The sequence below is a fragment of the Anneissia japonica genome, unplaced genomic scaffold, assembly GCF_011630105.1.
Source record: "Anneissia japonica isolate Jap-2015-1 unplaced genomic scaffold, ASM1163010v1 scaffold288030_len866700_cov218, whole genome shotgun sequence".
Classification (NCBI taxonomy): Eukaryota; Metazoa; Echinodermata; class Crinoidea; order Comatulida; family Comatulidae; genus Anneissia; species Anneissia japonica.
In genome coordinates this window covers 609,147-625,846 of record NW_022728334.1, presented here as the reverse complement: position 1 = coordinate 625,846, position 16,700 = coordinate 609,147, and the positions used below count along the sequence as shown (strand labels likewise).

At 33.6% G+C, this 16,700-nt stretch overlaps 1 protein-coding gene across 1 annotated transcript in view; it reads right to left on the bottom strand.

Annotated features, from left to right (window-relative positions):
* Positions 1-16,700, bottom strand: part of LOC117114078 (small G protein signaling modulator 1-like) — a gene marked incomplete at its 5' end in the record, with an annotated part of 53,566 nt that overhangs the window by 29,010 nt on the left and 7,856 nt on the right. The window contains 4 exon segments of the mRNA XM_033257618.1: positions 3,781-3,923; positions 5,553-5,620; positions 7,273-7,425; positions 11,158-11,326. Of these exon segments, the coding sequence (XP_033113509.1) occupies positions 3,781-3,923; positions 5,553-5,620; positions 7,273-7,425; positions 11,158-11,174 (381 nt within the window).

The following is a 16,700-nucleotide window of genomic DNA, read 5'->3' as shown; positions in this document are numbered from 1 at the left end:
CTCTCTCTTTCTCTCAAGTCAAGTGGCCAAGCGGTAAGGCAGGGACACCGCTAACCGCAGCCTTAACATCGGTGCTGGTTTTAGCCACTCCTTGCCCAGGGTTCAGTTGGTAGAACCAAGTCTTCTTGATTAAGGACTTAAAATGGAGGTCCAGTGTATACCCACTGCATCTTTTGGAAGAGTAGTGGGTTACCCAATGTTATGATTCGTTTCAGCCACTGTCGTTGTGGAATAATATAATGAGAACTTGTGCTCTACCATAAGTGCCTCTTTACGGCTACTAGGTAGTCACGGACCACGCCCATGTGCAATTCAGCACAATAACGCTGCAAGTTATGGGTTATTCTCCTACCTTTACATTTACCTCTACTCAGGAGTAAAATTGGTACCTGGTAGGATGTTGTGGCATTGAATGTTTGTTATTATTTATTTGTGCATAATGTAGCACACATTGGTGTACTACCCCAGTTGATATTCTCTTTATGTTTGTACATTGAAATTGTAAATGTCACTTAATTTGAAAATATATTAAATGATTTAAATCACTTTCTTCTGTATATGGTTGTTAAATTTGATTCATACAAAACAATTTTTTTTTGTGAAGCACCTAAAAGTTCTGTTGAAATCATGTAAAAGCAGATGCTGCAAACATGAATCTACTTGTTTGGCTGATTTGTTTGAGTAGAAAAAGAAAGCAGGTTTGAATGCCTCTTCACAAATGAAATCGCACAGTTAGATTTAGAGCATTCTTTATTGTTGGCACAATACTTCAGAATAATATTCTACAAAACTTTACCGGTATTTACCTGACAATTTAAATCCAAACTCAAAGCTCTAGGTTTTATCTACTTACAGTGGCAATTCAAAATTGTTATTTTTATTTTTTCTTTCAATAAAAGGATGCCAATAATGTGATGCATGTATATTACAATATTTGATAGTAGATACATAAAATATATGCCAATCAAAGCATAAGTTTGTGATAGTTTCTATTATTTAATAATGATAGCTGGTATTTACAAAGATGTTTTTTTTTTTTGTTGTTTTGTGATGTTTTACCCTACATGACATGTTATTGTACTGAATACTCAATAACTTCCCAAATATTTGCAAAAAAAATTTGCAAGTAATTTGGGTGGGAATCGAACCCACGATCTCCAGATAACTAACTAGCCTGGCACTATAATCACTAGACTACTGAGCTTGAGTAGTGGCTAGTGTTGAATCCGATCTCCAAGTAGCAGTCAGGTACTGCAAATGCTACATCAAAATAGTATAGCATGGAAATAGTATTACAAATTATTACTGTTCTAATTTGGCATTGCACTGTTTTTCTTCTCTTAAGGCAGGTTTTGTAGAAAGAAAATAAATGAAATGACTTTGTTGATTCCATTTTTGTAAACTTGCCACCCGATGAATCATAATGATTCTTAATTAAAGCAACAAACTTTTCTCAGTTTAGTGCAGGCCATTAATTCATGCAAGGCTTGCAATTTATTTAACGGCAACATTACTAGACAATCACCATGACCTTTTAACAATTTCTTTGAAATATTATTTCTTCTGACATTTTAACATCCTTTTTAATACTGATCATCTTACTTGCCAGTTTAAAATAATGTACTTTCCTTTGAAAAAGTATTACCTGTCATTTTATCTCCCGCCTTAAATTCATCAACACAACTGACATCCTTTTATCTTGGTAGCTTAATAGTTTTTTTTTTATATACTTTACATTAAAGTGGATCAAGATATTTTAAATACCGTATTCATGCGCTATACTAACACTGTTCTGTATCCCGTAATCATTATCTATGTTACTTTTTTTTTTTTTGCAAATGCAACCGAGTTACTCTTGAAGTTTACAATGCATGAGCTAATTGCAGACAAAGTAGCGCAGACACAAATATATGACAATTAATGTGTTGTAAAATGCACATCATGTGTTATGTTTGAATGCGAATGTTGTACAAGAACTAGGGCATAGTTGGATGAACTCCATTTGTCTTGTTCTGTCTCATTTTACAGAGGAAAGATTTTTTTCCCTTTCCAATTGCTTTCCATAGAATTAATCATAGCAATCATTCAAAGAAACATCACTCTCTGCTATTCAAATGAAATTGTTAACTTCCGATTCAGAAATTTTTTGTTATCCTTTTACATATCCTACTAAAATTGAGCAAATTCAAATCACAAATTATATACGATAAAAAAAAATTGGTTTTTTTTTTCATTTTTGTATTTTATGCTTCTAATTTCATTTTTTCCATGCCACATATAAGGTAAAGGTAGGAGAATAACTCATAACTTGCAGCATCATTGTGCTGAAATGCGTATGGGCGTGGTCCGTGACTACATAGCAGCCGTAAAGAGGCGCTTATAGTAGCTACATGTTCATATCATTCCACAACAGCAGGAGCTGAAATGAACCATAACACCAGGGTAACCCCCTACTCTTCCGAAAGATATATTGGGTTCTTTAAAGTACACACGAGTCAGATGTATAAACTGGACCTCCATTTTAAGTCTTTACCGAGAAGACAACGTTCTAACAATCGAACCTTGGACGAGGAGTGGCTGAAACTAGCGCCCACGTTAAGCTGTAATTAGCGGCGACCCTGCCTTACAGTACCGCTCAGCCGCTGAACATGTCATTTATATGATTTTTGAATTAATAACAAATAATTACAGCAGAGCATAATAATATAGGTATTATTATAAAAGTAATGGAATAAGTATTAAGTCTGTATGCAATAATAATGACGATATGCAAATGAGTCACTATGACACAGTTTAGCTGAAGCCATGGATACAAATGAACTGAGTATAATTATACCCATTCCATTTTAGGTGATCAGCATTTTAGTTGTTAAATCATCACCGACAATAAATCATTCGCACATTTACCACCTGTCTATTAGTGTGTTTCCTATGCGTATTTACAGCGAAATGTGGCTTGCCATCCTAAAACCACTGACACTAAATATTAAACTGAGTAATTAGCATAAGAATGTGGCAGTATTGTATAATTCAGTACAGAGAAGCTGTAAAACTTTTACTCATAACTTTGACAACAGTAAAGTCAATTCTAGTTTATATTGACTTCGCCCTTTTAAAGCTTATAATGTGGAGAATATGATATGTTAAAAAGTTAATTTTCTTGTTTTGGTCGCTGATTATAGTTTTGGCATGACAAACCCCAAAGAAGTAGTTTTGTACATGAAATATGACTTTACTAAATAATTTATAAAACATTTAAAGTTTCATGATTATATAATAATACTGAGTATTTGTAATACATATAATTTTGTTGTTTAGTTTAAATTTTTATATGTTATTACTATCAATTTACATTTGCTACCTTTAAACAATGTTAAGGATTTTTCTTTAATAGGCATTTAAAAAAAATTAACCTCCTTGTTTTCTTCTCTGTGCATTGCATCAAATCCCACTACTTCGCATTCTAAAAAATTTGAATATCACCCAAACCGGCATGAAATTTGATTAATTAACATTACCACAATGGAGAACACCAGTAGTAACAAAGCCGTCGGACACTGACTCTAGACATTGCACCATGTTACAGCAACACTTAAATAAAATATAGATAAATTACCTTTAAAATTCCCTCCAAATTTGTATATTTTGGTAAAGTTATGGGCAACAATGTAACAACAAAACAGCTGCACTCCTAAAATTTATCATGTGATAAGTGTTGCGGAAACAAGGTCAAAATCACGGATTAAATCAAATTAATGAATAATTGTATACTGTACATACTGTTAATCCTGGTCTTCTGGGGGACGTTGAGCCTGTTGTACTGCTGTGGATACGATGGCGCTGTACAAGCTCATCTGCTGGTGGGTCTGTCCAGTAATGGTCCGGTGTTTTCATTTTTGAGTAATCCAGAGCACAGGGGCCAACTGAAATAATCAATGAAAGCACATTTATCAAAAGAGAACACAAACTTTTAGGCATTTAATGATAAAGGAATGGGGTTCTAAACCCACATATCTTTAATAGGTTAAAATTGGTTCCAATCTCAAATGCTCACCAAATTGGGAATTAGTGATAAGGTTATTGGCTTGCAATTGGTTCAAATCTTGAAGATTGTAGATTAGTGATAAAATTATTGGCTTGCAACTGGTTCAAATCTCAATGCTGGCCACATTGTGGATTAGTAATAAGGTTTATTGGCTTGCATGGTTCAAATCTCAATGCTGGCCACATTGGGGATTAGTAATATGGTTATTGGCTTGCAATTTGTTCAAATCTCAATCCTGAACACATTGGGGATTAATGATAAGGTTATTGGCTTGTAATTGGTACAAATCTCAATGCCAGCCTCATTGTGGATTAGTGTAAGATTATTGACTTGCAATTGGTTCAAAATCTCAATGCTGGCCACATTGGGGATTAGTTGATAAGTTATTGGCATGTAATTGGTTCAAATCTCATTGCTGGCCATATTGTAGATAGTGTGGAGACTACTGGCTTGCGATTGGTTTATATCTCGATGGTGGCTACATTGGAGATTAGTGATAAGGTTATTGGCTTGCAATTGGTTCCAATCTCAACGGTGGACACAAATATGGATTGGTGATAAGGTTACTGGCTTGCAATTGCCAGTACCTCAATGCTGGCTACACGGGTAAACATGCAGTTGGTTAAAAAAAATAATATTAGCCACATTAATAAAGCATGTGGATTGTTGATAAGGTTATTGGCTTATAAAGTGGTTCAAATCTCAATGTACATAATTAATAAAGTTGATAAAGTTATTGGCTTGCGATTGGTTCAAAACTCAATGTTGACAACATTACTGCAAGCATGCAGATTAGTGAATAGTCCAGCTGCAATTTTTCATACTCATTTGCAATTGTCTGGCCATGAAAACCATAAACATGCATTATCTATGAGTTAACATTGTTGTAGCGTCTTTTGCATGGTGTTATACTTCTATTGTTATTATATTTTATTGATATTTTATATCTATAGTATAATTTTATTTTCTTGGCATATAATAGCCATTGAGTTTTGTATGATCAATAAAAGAACTGAATTAAATCGGTCTAGGTGTTGATCATATCATTACCAGAAATAATTGAAGAGCTTCAAAATAATCATTCCAGTAACAATTAATTAATGGGACTGATTGCAAGCGGATAAGGTGCAAGCATTCTAATTCCAGTTATAGTGTTATCATTCTGTTGATTACATTTTTGTTTCACAGAGGATGCCTACAGTATATGGCTCCTTTTTTTCTGTTTAATTCCACCCATCATAAAAATTAGCAGGTATAATAATTTAACACACCAGTAGACTAAGTATTATAAAAACATACCAGTAGACTAATATATAACTTTACAAAAATACTCAATGAACCCGTATCAGTTGTATTACAGTAAGCTCCTTCTTGTCCCACAGCTACAAATGCCTCTCCACTAATATTAAGTTTTATTATAATTGGAATTATATTGCACCTATTCTTTGCACATCACATTATTGTTTAATAAAAAAATAAAATAATATATCTAGCATGAGATACTTACATAATAAAGATGATACTATTGGTCCCTGTACTGGGTGGGCTATAAGGGCATCTTTTTCATAGTATTTACTGTAAACAAAATAGATTGTCAATTAAAAAATCACTCCTAAAAAGTATAAGACTACTTTAACTATGGCCTAGTTCAGACTAGGTACAGTAGATAAACCCGGCTCAACTCACCGGGTTTATCCACCTGCCAGTCTCAACTAGGTGGCTTATCTCAAGCCGGGCTGTCTTCCTATAGCAACTAGGCCTGGCCCGCCACCGTGTTTAACTTCTCTAAGCCGGGCTTTAATCGTTGCGGAGTGGGGGGGGGGTCTTGCCTTGACTTCGGGTGACGAAATGACCAATCAGCATTCAATTACATACACTGTGATCGAGCATACATTTTCGCGAGCAATGTTTTGAAACACGTTTCCTCCATGGTTACGTGTCATTATTATGCAAATTCTCACTTGGCTAAACCCGCTAGTCTGAACGCCCGGCAAAGTTAAGCCGGGCTTAACTCAAGCCTAGCTTATCTCCAAGTCTGAACGTAGCCTATAACAGTCACTTAGTTTTGGCACCCGGATTGCCAACACAGACTCCTAGCGAAGCATTGTGTAATCCTTCTTGAATGTGTCTGCATACAACTAACCCATAGTCATTTATAACAATATACAATTATTCAATATTTTCATGTAAATAAATGCTAGATAGAGGCTTAACATTTTGAACCAGGATGTTCTACTGTACAAAAGGTCTCTTATATGAGGATTGGGATAATGTACCTGTGTTCTCCCCAGGCCCTTAAGGTCTAAACTAGGACTAGGTCGGTCCAAAATTGCCATCCTGTGGCAATTCTGGCTAGGCTATAATAGTAGTACAGTATATGGTCACTAACTTCACAAAAAAAATTTGTTAAAAAAAGGAAATCTATAGTCATTTCAAAAATCTTAAAAAGCATTTTTGATGTCTGAGAGTGCCATTTCTGTGAATCTAGGTCATTATTAAAAAAATTTTCCCCAACCATGGTGGGGAGAGTGGAAAGGGTGGGGCTGGTACCATGATGCTTGACCCTCATCCTGGGAAGAACACTGATGTACTGATCGAATAAGCCCAGCGATGCTTATAATGTTAGTAGTATAATGTTAAATATTGTGCGGTGCGTTTTCCAGGCACTTATTCAAGAGCGGTACTTACAACACAAATAACTAGTGTGTGAAAACGGTACCTCTTTGTATATGATAGGCAAGGCAGTGGTAATATTAATAATATATTAATATATAAACCCAGGGCATTTATTTTTAAAAAGGGTTTTTGAAGGGGCATTTATTCGAGAAAGATCCAACCACATTAGAAAAAAACGTTATTCTACTTGAGTAGAACATTAATAGAATGTGTTGAGAATGATGTTGTTTCCATTAGTTTTATTTAGTCATTAGAAGCATTTATTCCAAATGAGGCTCTGGAAGGGAAGGGGGGGGGGGAGAGGCATTAATTCAAGAGGGTGGGATCGTTTACAAAGCAGGACTTTAATCAAATACAATATTATTTTGTATTAATTTACTCTACTAATCAGTTGGCAGTGAGAATGTTATTTAAAAGGTAGGTTAAATAAAATATTAAGACCCTCTATTATTATGTTCTTTAAAAAAAACCAAAATGAGACAATCAACTTCAATTTGTCATAGTAACATCACAAGTGGAATGACCTACGTCAAAAAACATGTTCCACGTACCAAGAGTTCTCGCATAAATATTCAATGATCTTGGCTAACTGTTTCTCAAACAGTGCAATCCTTATCCACATATATCGATGCTGTAATGCTGCTCGTCTTCCCTGCGGGTTGTTCCTGTCGAAAACTTCATCCGTAAAGCTCAGAAATTTCTTACTGCAGATTTAAAAAATAGAAAAAAATATTTTTTTTTTGATTAGGAATGCTGATATGGATATTAGTATGTATCATAAGTGACATACCATAAAATCTCGAATTGAAGCCCTGGGCTTCTTTTTTTTTTTTTTGCGAACTTTCGATGGGCTTCTTTTTGAGGCTACTTTTACAAATTAAAGAATTCTGTAAATTTTGGGAATTATTACTTTAAAACAATAAATAGGGCCACTGTAACATCAGTCAGTACCCTGGAGTGTATTAACCGACATTAAAACACCTAAACTACTGTATAAACCAAGTATCTTTTTAATTTACCGTATTTTGTTTCTTTGAAATTCATGTACAATATAATGTACTGTACTATCTCGAAAAGAATCCCATGCTATCGTGAAAAGAAGCCTATGGGCTTCTTTTCGAGGCTAATTTTGCTTCAATTCGAGATGGCCTTCTTCTTGAGATTAAGCCCACTGGGCTTCAATTCATGGTTTTACAGTACTGTAATTGGCTACAGTAAAGTACATTTTGTCAAGAATGACATTTAAATTTTCATTGGGCATAATTATTTTACTTCTGCTGGTTTCCATGTTGCCAAAACTCATGTCCAGATTTAAAAAAAATTATAGCTAATGTAACTGGTCCCATATTGCCTATCACTTGCCTAGACAGTCCTGTATGTTACCTACCAATTACAAATCAACTCAAAGTAGGAAAATCCTGATCATCCTCATTAACTCATGGTACATTAATATGCCGAACATGAAATCTGAAACCACTATTAAATTATTTTCCATACTCAAAACCACTGTGACTATCAATTTCAGAGATCACATTATGCTTCTATAACACACCATGCCTAAATATGGTCATGATGACATCACATCATAACTATATACAGACATATCATGACTATAAATGGGCATACAACAGTTTTTTGTCAAATAAAATTTAATAGTCTAGGACTCTAGAAAGGGCTTTAAATCTCCAAATGATAATGTATTTTTGTGTTGCCCAGTAACATAAGGAATCGTGCATAGAAAATGCATTTTCATTTATATTAAAATAAATGGTGCATGTGCAAGTCTAATGTATCATAAATTTATTGAAACTATTATAATGAAAATAATATCAATCTGCCAGTCGGCCTGTTTGTTGTAAACCAATATAGAATTCAATGTTATTATATACAGTAATTGGTAACTTGCAGAAAAAAATCTACTCAAAGTTATTATTCTGAATACTTTCAAAAAGCTTACATCAAACTGTATAATAATGCAATCTTTAATTTGCAACAATTGTTAATACATGCACAGTGAAAAATATAAACAACATACTGTAGATTGTAGCGGCAGTTTGGCGCAGCAGTTGATGTTTGGGCTTTCAATCATAAGGTCGGGGTTTTGGGTCTCCGCTGTTCAGATTTGCTTGTGCCCTTAAGCAAGGCACTTTAGCTACATTGCTTCAGCCCACCCAGCTGTATCAATGGGTACCAGCAAACTGCTGGGACTAACCTGCGACGGACTAGTGTCCCGTCCAGGGGGAGTACAACTCTCATCCGCTTCACACTACAGAAATAGTGGATAAGCCCAGTGGCTTGGAAAGGATTTAGTTTTTTTTTAGTAGTTGATACTGATTAATTGTTCTTTTTTTTCAATAATCAGAACTGGTCCTAGCCTAGACTGTTGAACACAACAATCATATAAATAAAAGGAGTGTCCATGAGTGGATTGATAATCGGTCCTAGACGGGTGTAATACTTGGCAGTCAATAAGTAGATAACATATAGTCTAATGAAATATTTTCAGACGAAAGAGACCATAACAAAAATGTTTGTTATCAACTGACTTCCTCAATAATATAAAATTGATGAGCAGTATAAAAGCCAATGATCTCTTTAAAAAAAATTGAATCGCATGCATTTTTAATACATGTTATTGTAATCAAAATTTTGTATGCAGAACAAAATTGTTATTCACCATATTGTTAAAAAGCTAATACGCAGAAATATGTGACGCAATATTTATTGTCAAACAATGTTATTGTAATATTATGCTCTTAGTGGAAAAAAAAAACATTGTCAATCAATAATTGACTTTCAATAATCAAGATGATGTCTTAGTTACAAACTATTTAATAATGCTCATTCTTAGGACAGACTATCATTAAAAATATTTGATGAGATAAAGTTGGCCATAAGCAACCTAACTCTCACGACCATTTTCACCTCGGATGCACATGTTACTATGTAATAAAAAAAAAAAAAACATCAGTCCTACTGCATTCACTGTACATACATTAAATACAAAAATAGCTACAGCATAACAAGAATAAATTGTTGGCTGTAATTTCCATAAATCTTAATTTACTGATTTTTTTTTGTGGTATTTGAATTGTCTTTTATTAAGGATGGAAGTAAAGTTGTGAATAAATGAATTTTGACTTCAGGATGTATACAGTACATAAATATTGATTAATCATATCACGTGAAATACAATGAAAATTATGAATTCAACATTATTACAATGTATTAACTGATAAACTTAATTTTAATAAAGCCAATAAAATAATCATATGGTCTAAATTATCATTGTCCAATTTATTGTATTATCTTATATTTCAAATATTACTTTCATTTTTGTTCACAACCAAAACTTGCCAATTAATGAATAGAACAATGCTCGCCAAACTGTTAAGTCTTCATGAGGCTTGGAAATTGGAGTCGTTATTTCATGAGAAAAAAATATTGGTGTGACAGGATTTGATCCCAGGACCCTAGAAAAGGAAGGCAAGTACCGTATCCAAACCACCAAATTTGAGCTTCAATACAATACAATACAATATTTATTGGATTAACACTTTTATAACAGTGGCAGACATTTAGAAACAAATACGTAACAGTGCATCTAAAAAACAACAAAATGTATATACTGTAAATGCTCAAAATAGTGCCGATCTCGAATAAGCACCTCACCAAACATGATTTTTTTGCGTTAAGTGCCACTCTCGAATAAGCGCCGCGGCGCTTAATGGAGAGTATATAATATTACCCTGTGTGTAATGAAACAGGGTTTTAAATTATTGATGTATAGTGTTACAATGAATGAATAACACAATGAAGACACAAGCATTTCTTATAAACGTTTGTTTACGATGATAGGACCTATGATAGGCCTACTGAACTACGGGAAAACATGAAATATGTCTCCCAACATTTTTCTATGCATTTTAACTTCAATAATCAAAGACCAGCTGTTTGATATTTTGCCTATTTATTTATTTATTTTTTTTAATATAAATAAAGTGCACTCTCCAATTCGAGACCCCTCTAATTCCAAGCTTCTACCCCTCTAATTCGATACCACTTTTCCAAAGACCCAAATAACAATCTTCAACCTTCTAACACAAAGATAGCCCTCTAATTGGAGACCAACCCCTTGGGACCTGAAAGTTTTGGGTGGTCTCAAATTTTCAGGGCGAACTGTATGTATTATTTCTAGAATTTTAAACAGGCAATGTGCTTAGCATAAGGCCACACATAATTTAAAACATTTTACTTAAAATCAAAATAGGTAGTAATTAATTTAAATAATAATTTAAATAAATTAAGTAATTTAATATAAATTTAGTTTATTATAATTTAAATTTTAATTTTCATAGTTTAAAAAATAAGTATTAAATTAAACATCAATTAAATAACAATTTAAATACAGTACTAATAATTTAAAATATTCTTACTTGTTATTAACTTCCATCCTAGCTTCTATGTCTGCCACCTTTTGGGCCACAATGGAAGCAGGAGCAAAGTTCTTTGCTATAGATTTAAGTAGCGTGTAGCTTGTGTTTCCTTTAAATAGGCCAACTGCTCTGCGCTTCAGTCCATGTGAAAGACAAGATTCCACAGCCGCTGTAATAAAACCAGAAATTCATACTTTCAAAATATGTAGAGTAAAATAGGCCTTGTTGAGCAATCTTTCAAATTATCAGAGCTGCTAAATTACTAAATTAGCTTTTTTTTGCCTATCTGAAAACTGGTCTGATGTTGCCATTAGAGATGAAATGTGCCAAGTCGCAGAAGAAACTTGAGACTATGAAAATAAGAGGAAATATTAGAAATTTGAAAAAAAAGTAAATAAATAAATGAAAAATGATATAATATGCTTAGGAACAATTAAATTAAGTAATTTTTATAAATATGACTCGCTAATTGCTTGCGATTGGTATTCATTTTAACTTCAAGTGCTTTATGTTATATTAAACATATATATTTTATTAAAATTGTTTTGTTGCTTACTTTGTAAACTGATTCTTGATATTACAGCATGATTAGCCTTCTTTATTCAAATGATACTGTTCATGGCCTTAAATGTGGCTTGTGGATATTTTCTAAAGGTTGCCCCTTAATGGGTATCTTCAATAGTTTAAATTATCGGCATTTCAATAAAGTAACAAAGCGCCTAAAAGGTATAAGCTGAATATTATTAGGCTGTATCTGTCAATGGTCATGACATAATACTGTATAATTTTGTTTATATGATTATAAATAACAACAATAAAAAACATTTATAACAAGCATTAGCAACAATATTAATAATGGATTGAATGTAAATAATGATAACACTAAAATAATACCAAACAATAACTCAACAATAACAATAACAAACAGAATCTTCACACTTAACAACTGACTAAAAAACAAGGGACATACGCACAAGAACACACATCTTGTCCCACAAACATGTGTTTACATACGATCATGCTCTCATTTACAGAGAGCTTTCGCTATCTCGTTCAAGAACCAATTTGCTGAGAAAGTTACCCGTTCTCTTTAACGTTCGAAATTAAAAAAGTAGTGAGCATTCGTTATTCTGTTCCGTGTTCCCTGAGAACCAAACCCTTGGTGGCAGCACAGCCTGCTGCTACGGCCGTGGCACACACTTGGGCCGTGGTGGTATTATTGCTAACTGAATGGCACGGAATGGCTAGGGCCTAACCTGGGACAAAATACATTGATTATGTGAACATCTGCGAAAAATCAGAGTGAACTTGCAATTAGTATTAAGGGGCCGTCCAAAAACTATTTTAACGTGAGTACCGCGTTATCGGCTGTTTTGACGCTGATTTTCACTAATGCGGCATATGGGCATGGCCTAATATTCACCGTTCACGAGCTAACAAAATAACTAATGAATATGCATGATAGCTAACTCATTCTGTTTACCGTGGCACTCACGGTACGTCGTCCACGGGGTAGAAGTTTGTTGTTTGCGTTTACAAAGAATTCTGTATGAGACAAATTCTGTACGAACCTACGAAAGGTTGATGGAGCACGTCTGCAATTTTTGTATTATATTTTAATGTCACCAGTCAGTTACAGTCAAGTGCAAAAAAAAAACGATCTAGGGCCTAGTCCAGCCATTAGAGTTAGGCTTAGCTGGAGGGTACTACTACCGTAGTAACTAGGAACTTATGTAGTAGTATAGGTAGCGTGGTAGTTTTAGAACTGTAATTATAATTCATAGGCCTAGTAGTAGTACTTTATGCCTAAAGGATTTATATATTTAGGCCTTATTTATTATACAGTACTGTATTATTATTTATTTATATACCGTATATAAAGTGACTAGGAGACTTCTTTCTTGGACGTGTCTCCCGACTGAATTCATGCCTCTGGCTTAGAAAGAAAATTACTGTAGTACTGAATATATATTGTGTTTTCTAAAATAAAGATTGAAAATGAATCTTAAATCTTTACATTTTAGCCAGATCTATCTATTTTAGTTCACTAGTCGGATTAATTAAAACTATAAAGGGCCATGCATTATTTGACCTAAACTATTTCCGCCTGATATCATACCTGTCATCAACGCCCAGGTCTGCCTGCCGCACGTGGTCCGTTTACAAAAAATTGTACTCGACTAGTCTATAAATACCAGGCATATTAAGGATTCTGGGCGCACAGCCATGACGAATATTCTAAGTGGAAGCTTTGAGATGTCTGGACTCCAAGACTAGAAACAACTTGTTATGACTATGATGAGTACGAGTATGTGCAGCGGCCAATAGGCCGACTTCAAATTAAGCAGGCATATTTTTTAAGTGCGGTGGTAATGCAGACGACATATTATTCAAATCCGCATAAGAAAAGTGTTAAAGCTAAAGCTAAAAATTGGGACGCTGTATGTTAAAAAAATATTAATTCATGAAGGGTCTATGAACAATGGCATGCCTGAGCACTATCCCTACCTCATTTGTTCAGATGTGAAAAAAATAATATTAAAATTAATGGAAATAAATGGCAAATTAAGTTACTTAGACGTTACTTATAGACACAACAGACACACCTTTAAAACGGAAGATCAATTCAAAAATAACAGTACTGTACTGGAATTAATTAATTTTTAATAATTTCAAGGTTATTGATTACAACTTACAAACCTTGAATGGACACATTATTTCAACCTTAAAGCTCAATGAGATTATCAAATTTTTTTTAAGCAAAAAACTATTATATGCACTTGTATACAGTAGTCATGATGTGCCTATGTGACTGGCTCAGGCAAAACCCTCCCTTTGTCGCACTTTCTAATTTCCCACAAGCACTCACAGCGTTCGAGAATCAGAATATTGAACATATTGATGTTACTGCATTTTATAAAAGAAGATATAGTGAAGAACATTTCTGTAAAAATATTAATCCTAAATCTAACTGAAAAGTATAATAAAATTATTTTTTAAATAAAATCTTAATTAATAAACTACTGATTTTGGAATCTTTGGAAGCTGTTTTCTCAAAACCTACATATGCCTGATATAGAGTACTTGCAGAATCTAAAAACACCAAAAACTCAATTTTCAATTTTTCCTACAAACGGAGGATTTTGCAAGAGCCGGACACATACGGTCATGATGTGATGTCATCATGTGACATTTAGGCATATCACATGTTTTTGTCAAATTTAATTTGATAGCCGAAATATAACGCCTTTCTGTATATGAATGGAACTCGCACGCTGAGTGAGACATTGGTTAATCTTTTTATTGTTATTGTTTCTAGAAAATTGTGCTGATTGCAAACTACAGTGAATGTGGCAAAGTCAAGCCAAATCAGTCACTCGTCGCAAATTGTGTTTCAGAGAAAATAGCAAAAACATGCTAGAATGTAAATTTTTTTTTAAATCTATTTTATTTCACTAAACTGAGGTTTATGTATCTATACATCATGCTGTGCTGTTATTTTTCCCAATTTCAATGTTAAAAAAACACTTTTTAAAGATTTTATGATAGTTTCTGCATTAGAAATGCCTGAAATCACTTTGAAGGCTGATTTCTCATATATTGTTCTTTAAACAGAGCTGTATGCTTAAATGCTTGTAACTTCATAAGGAAATGTCGGATTTGAATGATTTTTTTACCATTTTATAGCTCTTATTTTACTCTTTAACCATGTATTAATAACTCAAAATTATTCTACCTTTGATATATGAAAAGCACATAATGTTTTCTATGTAGTGGACCTACTGTACATGCTGCAACAAGATAATTTTTAAAGAACGGATAATACGTAAATTTATATATAACTAAAGGAAGAAGTATCTTATCTTTGGAAATTTCAGGTGAGCGTAATAAAAATAAATTAAAAAAAATTTTTTTTTAAATTAATTTCTATTTTCGTAGCACAGCTAACTGGAAAAAAATAAAAAATTATATTTTTATTCGAAATCATCATTATTGGCGGTCAAAGGGTTTGCTAAACATGCGTAGTCTTGTCTAATTAGTAATATTGCGGGAATGTGACTGGTTTTCTTTTCAGACACATGCAGAACGCATCGTAACGGATATATTGGGGTAATATTACCAAGTCTGAGATGGAATGCAGTGTAACCCCAATATTGCGGCTTGCAGTTAGCCCTGACCTATTCATACAGAAAGCAAATGCCCATTATTGCAGTAACATAGCTCTGTATAAAAGTGGCTTTAGATGTGCAATTGAAATACAAACACACCAGCACAGAAAATATGGTTAATGGTTTGCTGGTAAACATTGATGAGCTGATCTGTGAAAGCATGTGACATCATCAAGCCTAATGCTCAATATGGAATCAAATGTAATTACAAATCTTCTCTTGAGCCAAGGTCAAGACTATGTAGGCAACAACTATTACATGATCCAGATATTCAGTATGCTATCAAAACATCTATGGATGGGGAGTATTTCCCTGTTTACTGGGATGTTCTGTTATGATCATGATAATATTCATAAATAACTGATAATGATTTAAGGATGATGAGGGTAATGATGATGGTAATGAAGATGACGATAATAATGATGGATGTTAATATGAAGAAAATGACGATGATGATAATAATAATATTAATAATAAATAATTATCATTTACTTATTTTATTAATTTGTTTGATTATTTGTATACTGTAGCCCCTTACTCTTGAAACATGAAGAAATTCTGGCCCTGGTCATTAGGCCCTGGCCCTGGCCATTATGCTTAAGCATGGCCTAGGTGTTGCTTCTGCACAGGGAACAACACCAACATTTTATACTCGTGGGTGGTGTAGTAGACAATTAGTGCCTTGCTTGAGGACATAAGTGAAATGCACAGGGAAAGATAGAAACCTGACCTTGAGGTTTGAAAACCAAACCCGGTGCGCCAAACTAAATTACATATTATAATAATGCAATGTTGTCAATGATAATAATGATATCACCATGGAGGTATAAAAATCACCAATATTCTAAGTGCATTTTTAGGGCATAATGATTAGTTATTCATTTAGTCAATACATGTTACTACCACAAGCTGAAAGTGCCCAGTGTGTGATTAGGGGTACTTTACAAATTATAGTCTTTCAACAGCTTTTGATTCAAATTTTTGAAGGCAATAATACTATGTTGTGTTTAAATTTACAGGTCATTGAAAACAACTATGATACGCAATATGTAACCTTCAACTACCCAGGGAGTAATAACCAAGCATGAATATTCACCATTCAACTGAATCCTTTGTACAATTAAAATATTTACATCCAACCGTTTAAATCTATACTGATATTAAATATTCCAGGGTACAGACATTTGTATTACATTTATGCATACTGTACTTATAGTGTGCCCAGCAGGAAAGTGATAAAAAGCAGCGATGATAGAACATTTTACAGAAAAGTAGGACATGATACTAGTAAAAAATTGATTTTAAAAATGAAAAAAAAAAAAGAAAAAAAGTCCTTGGTATTACTAGAAACTATACACAGGCTAAACAACAGCT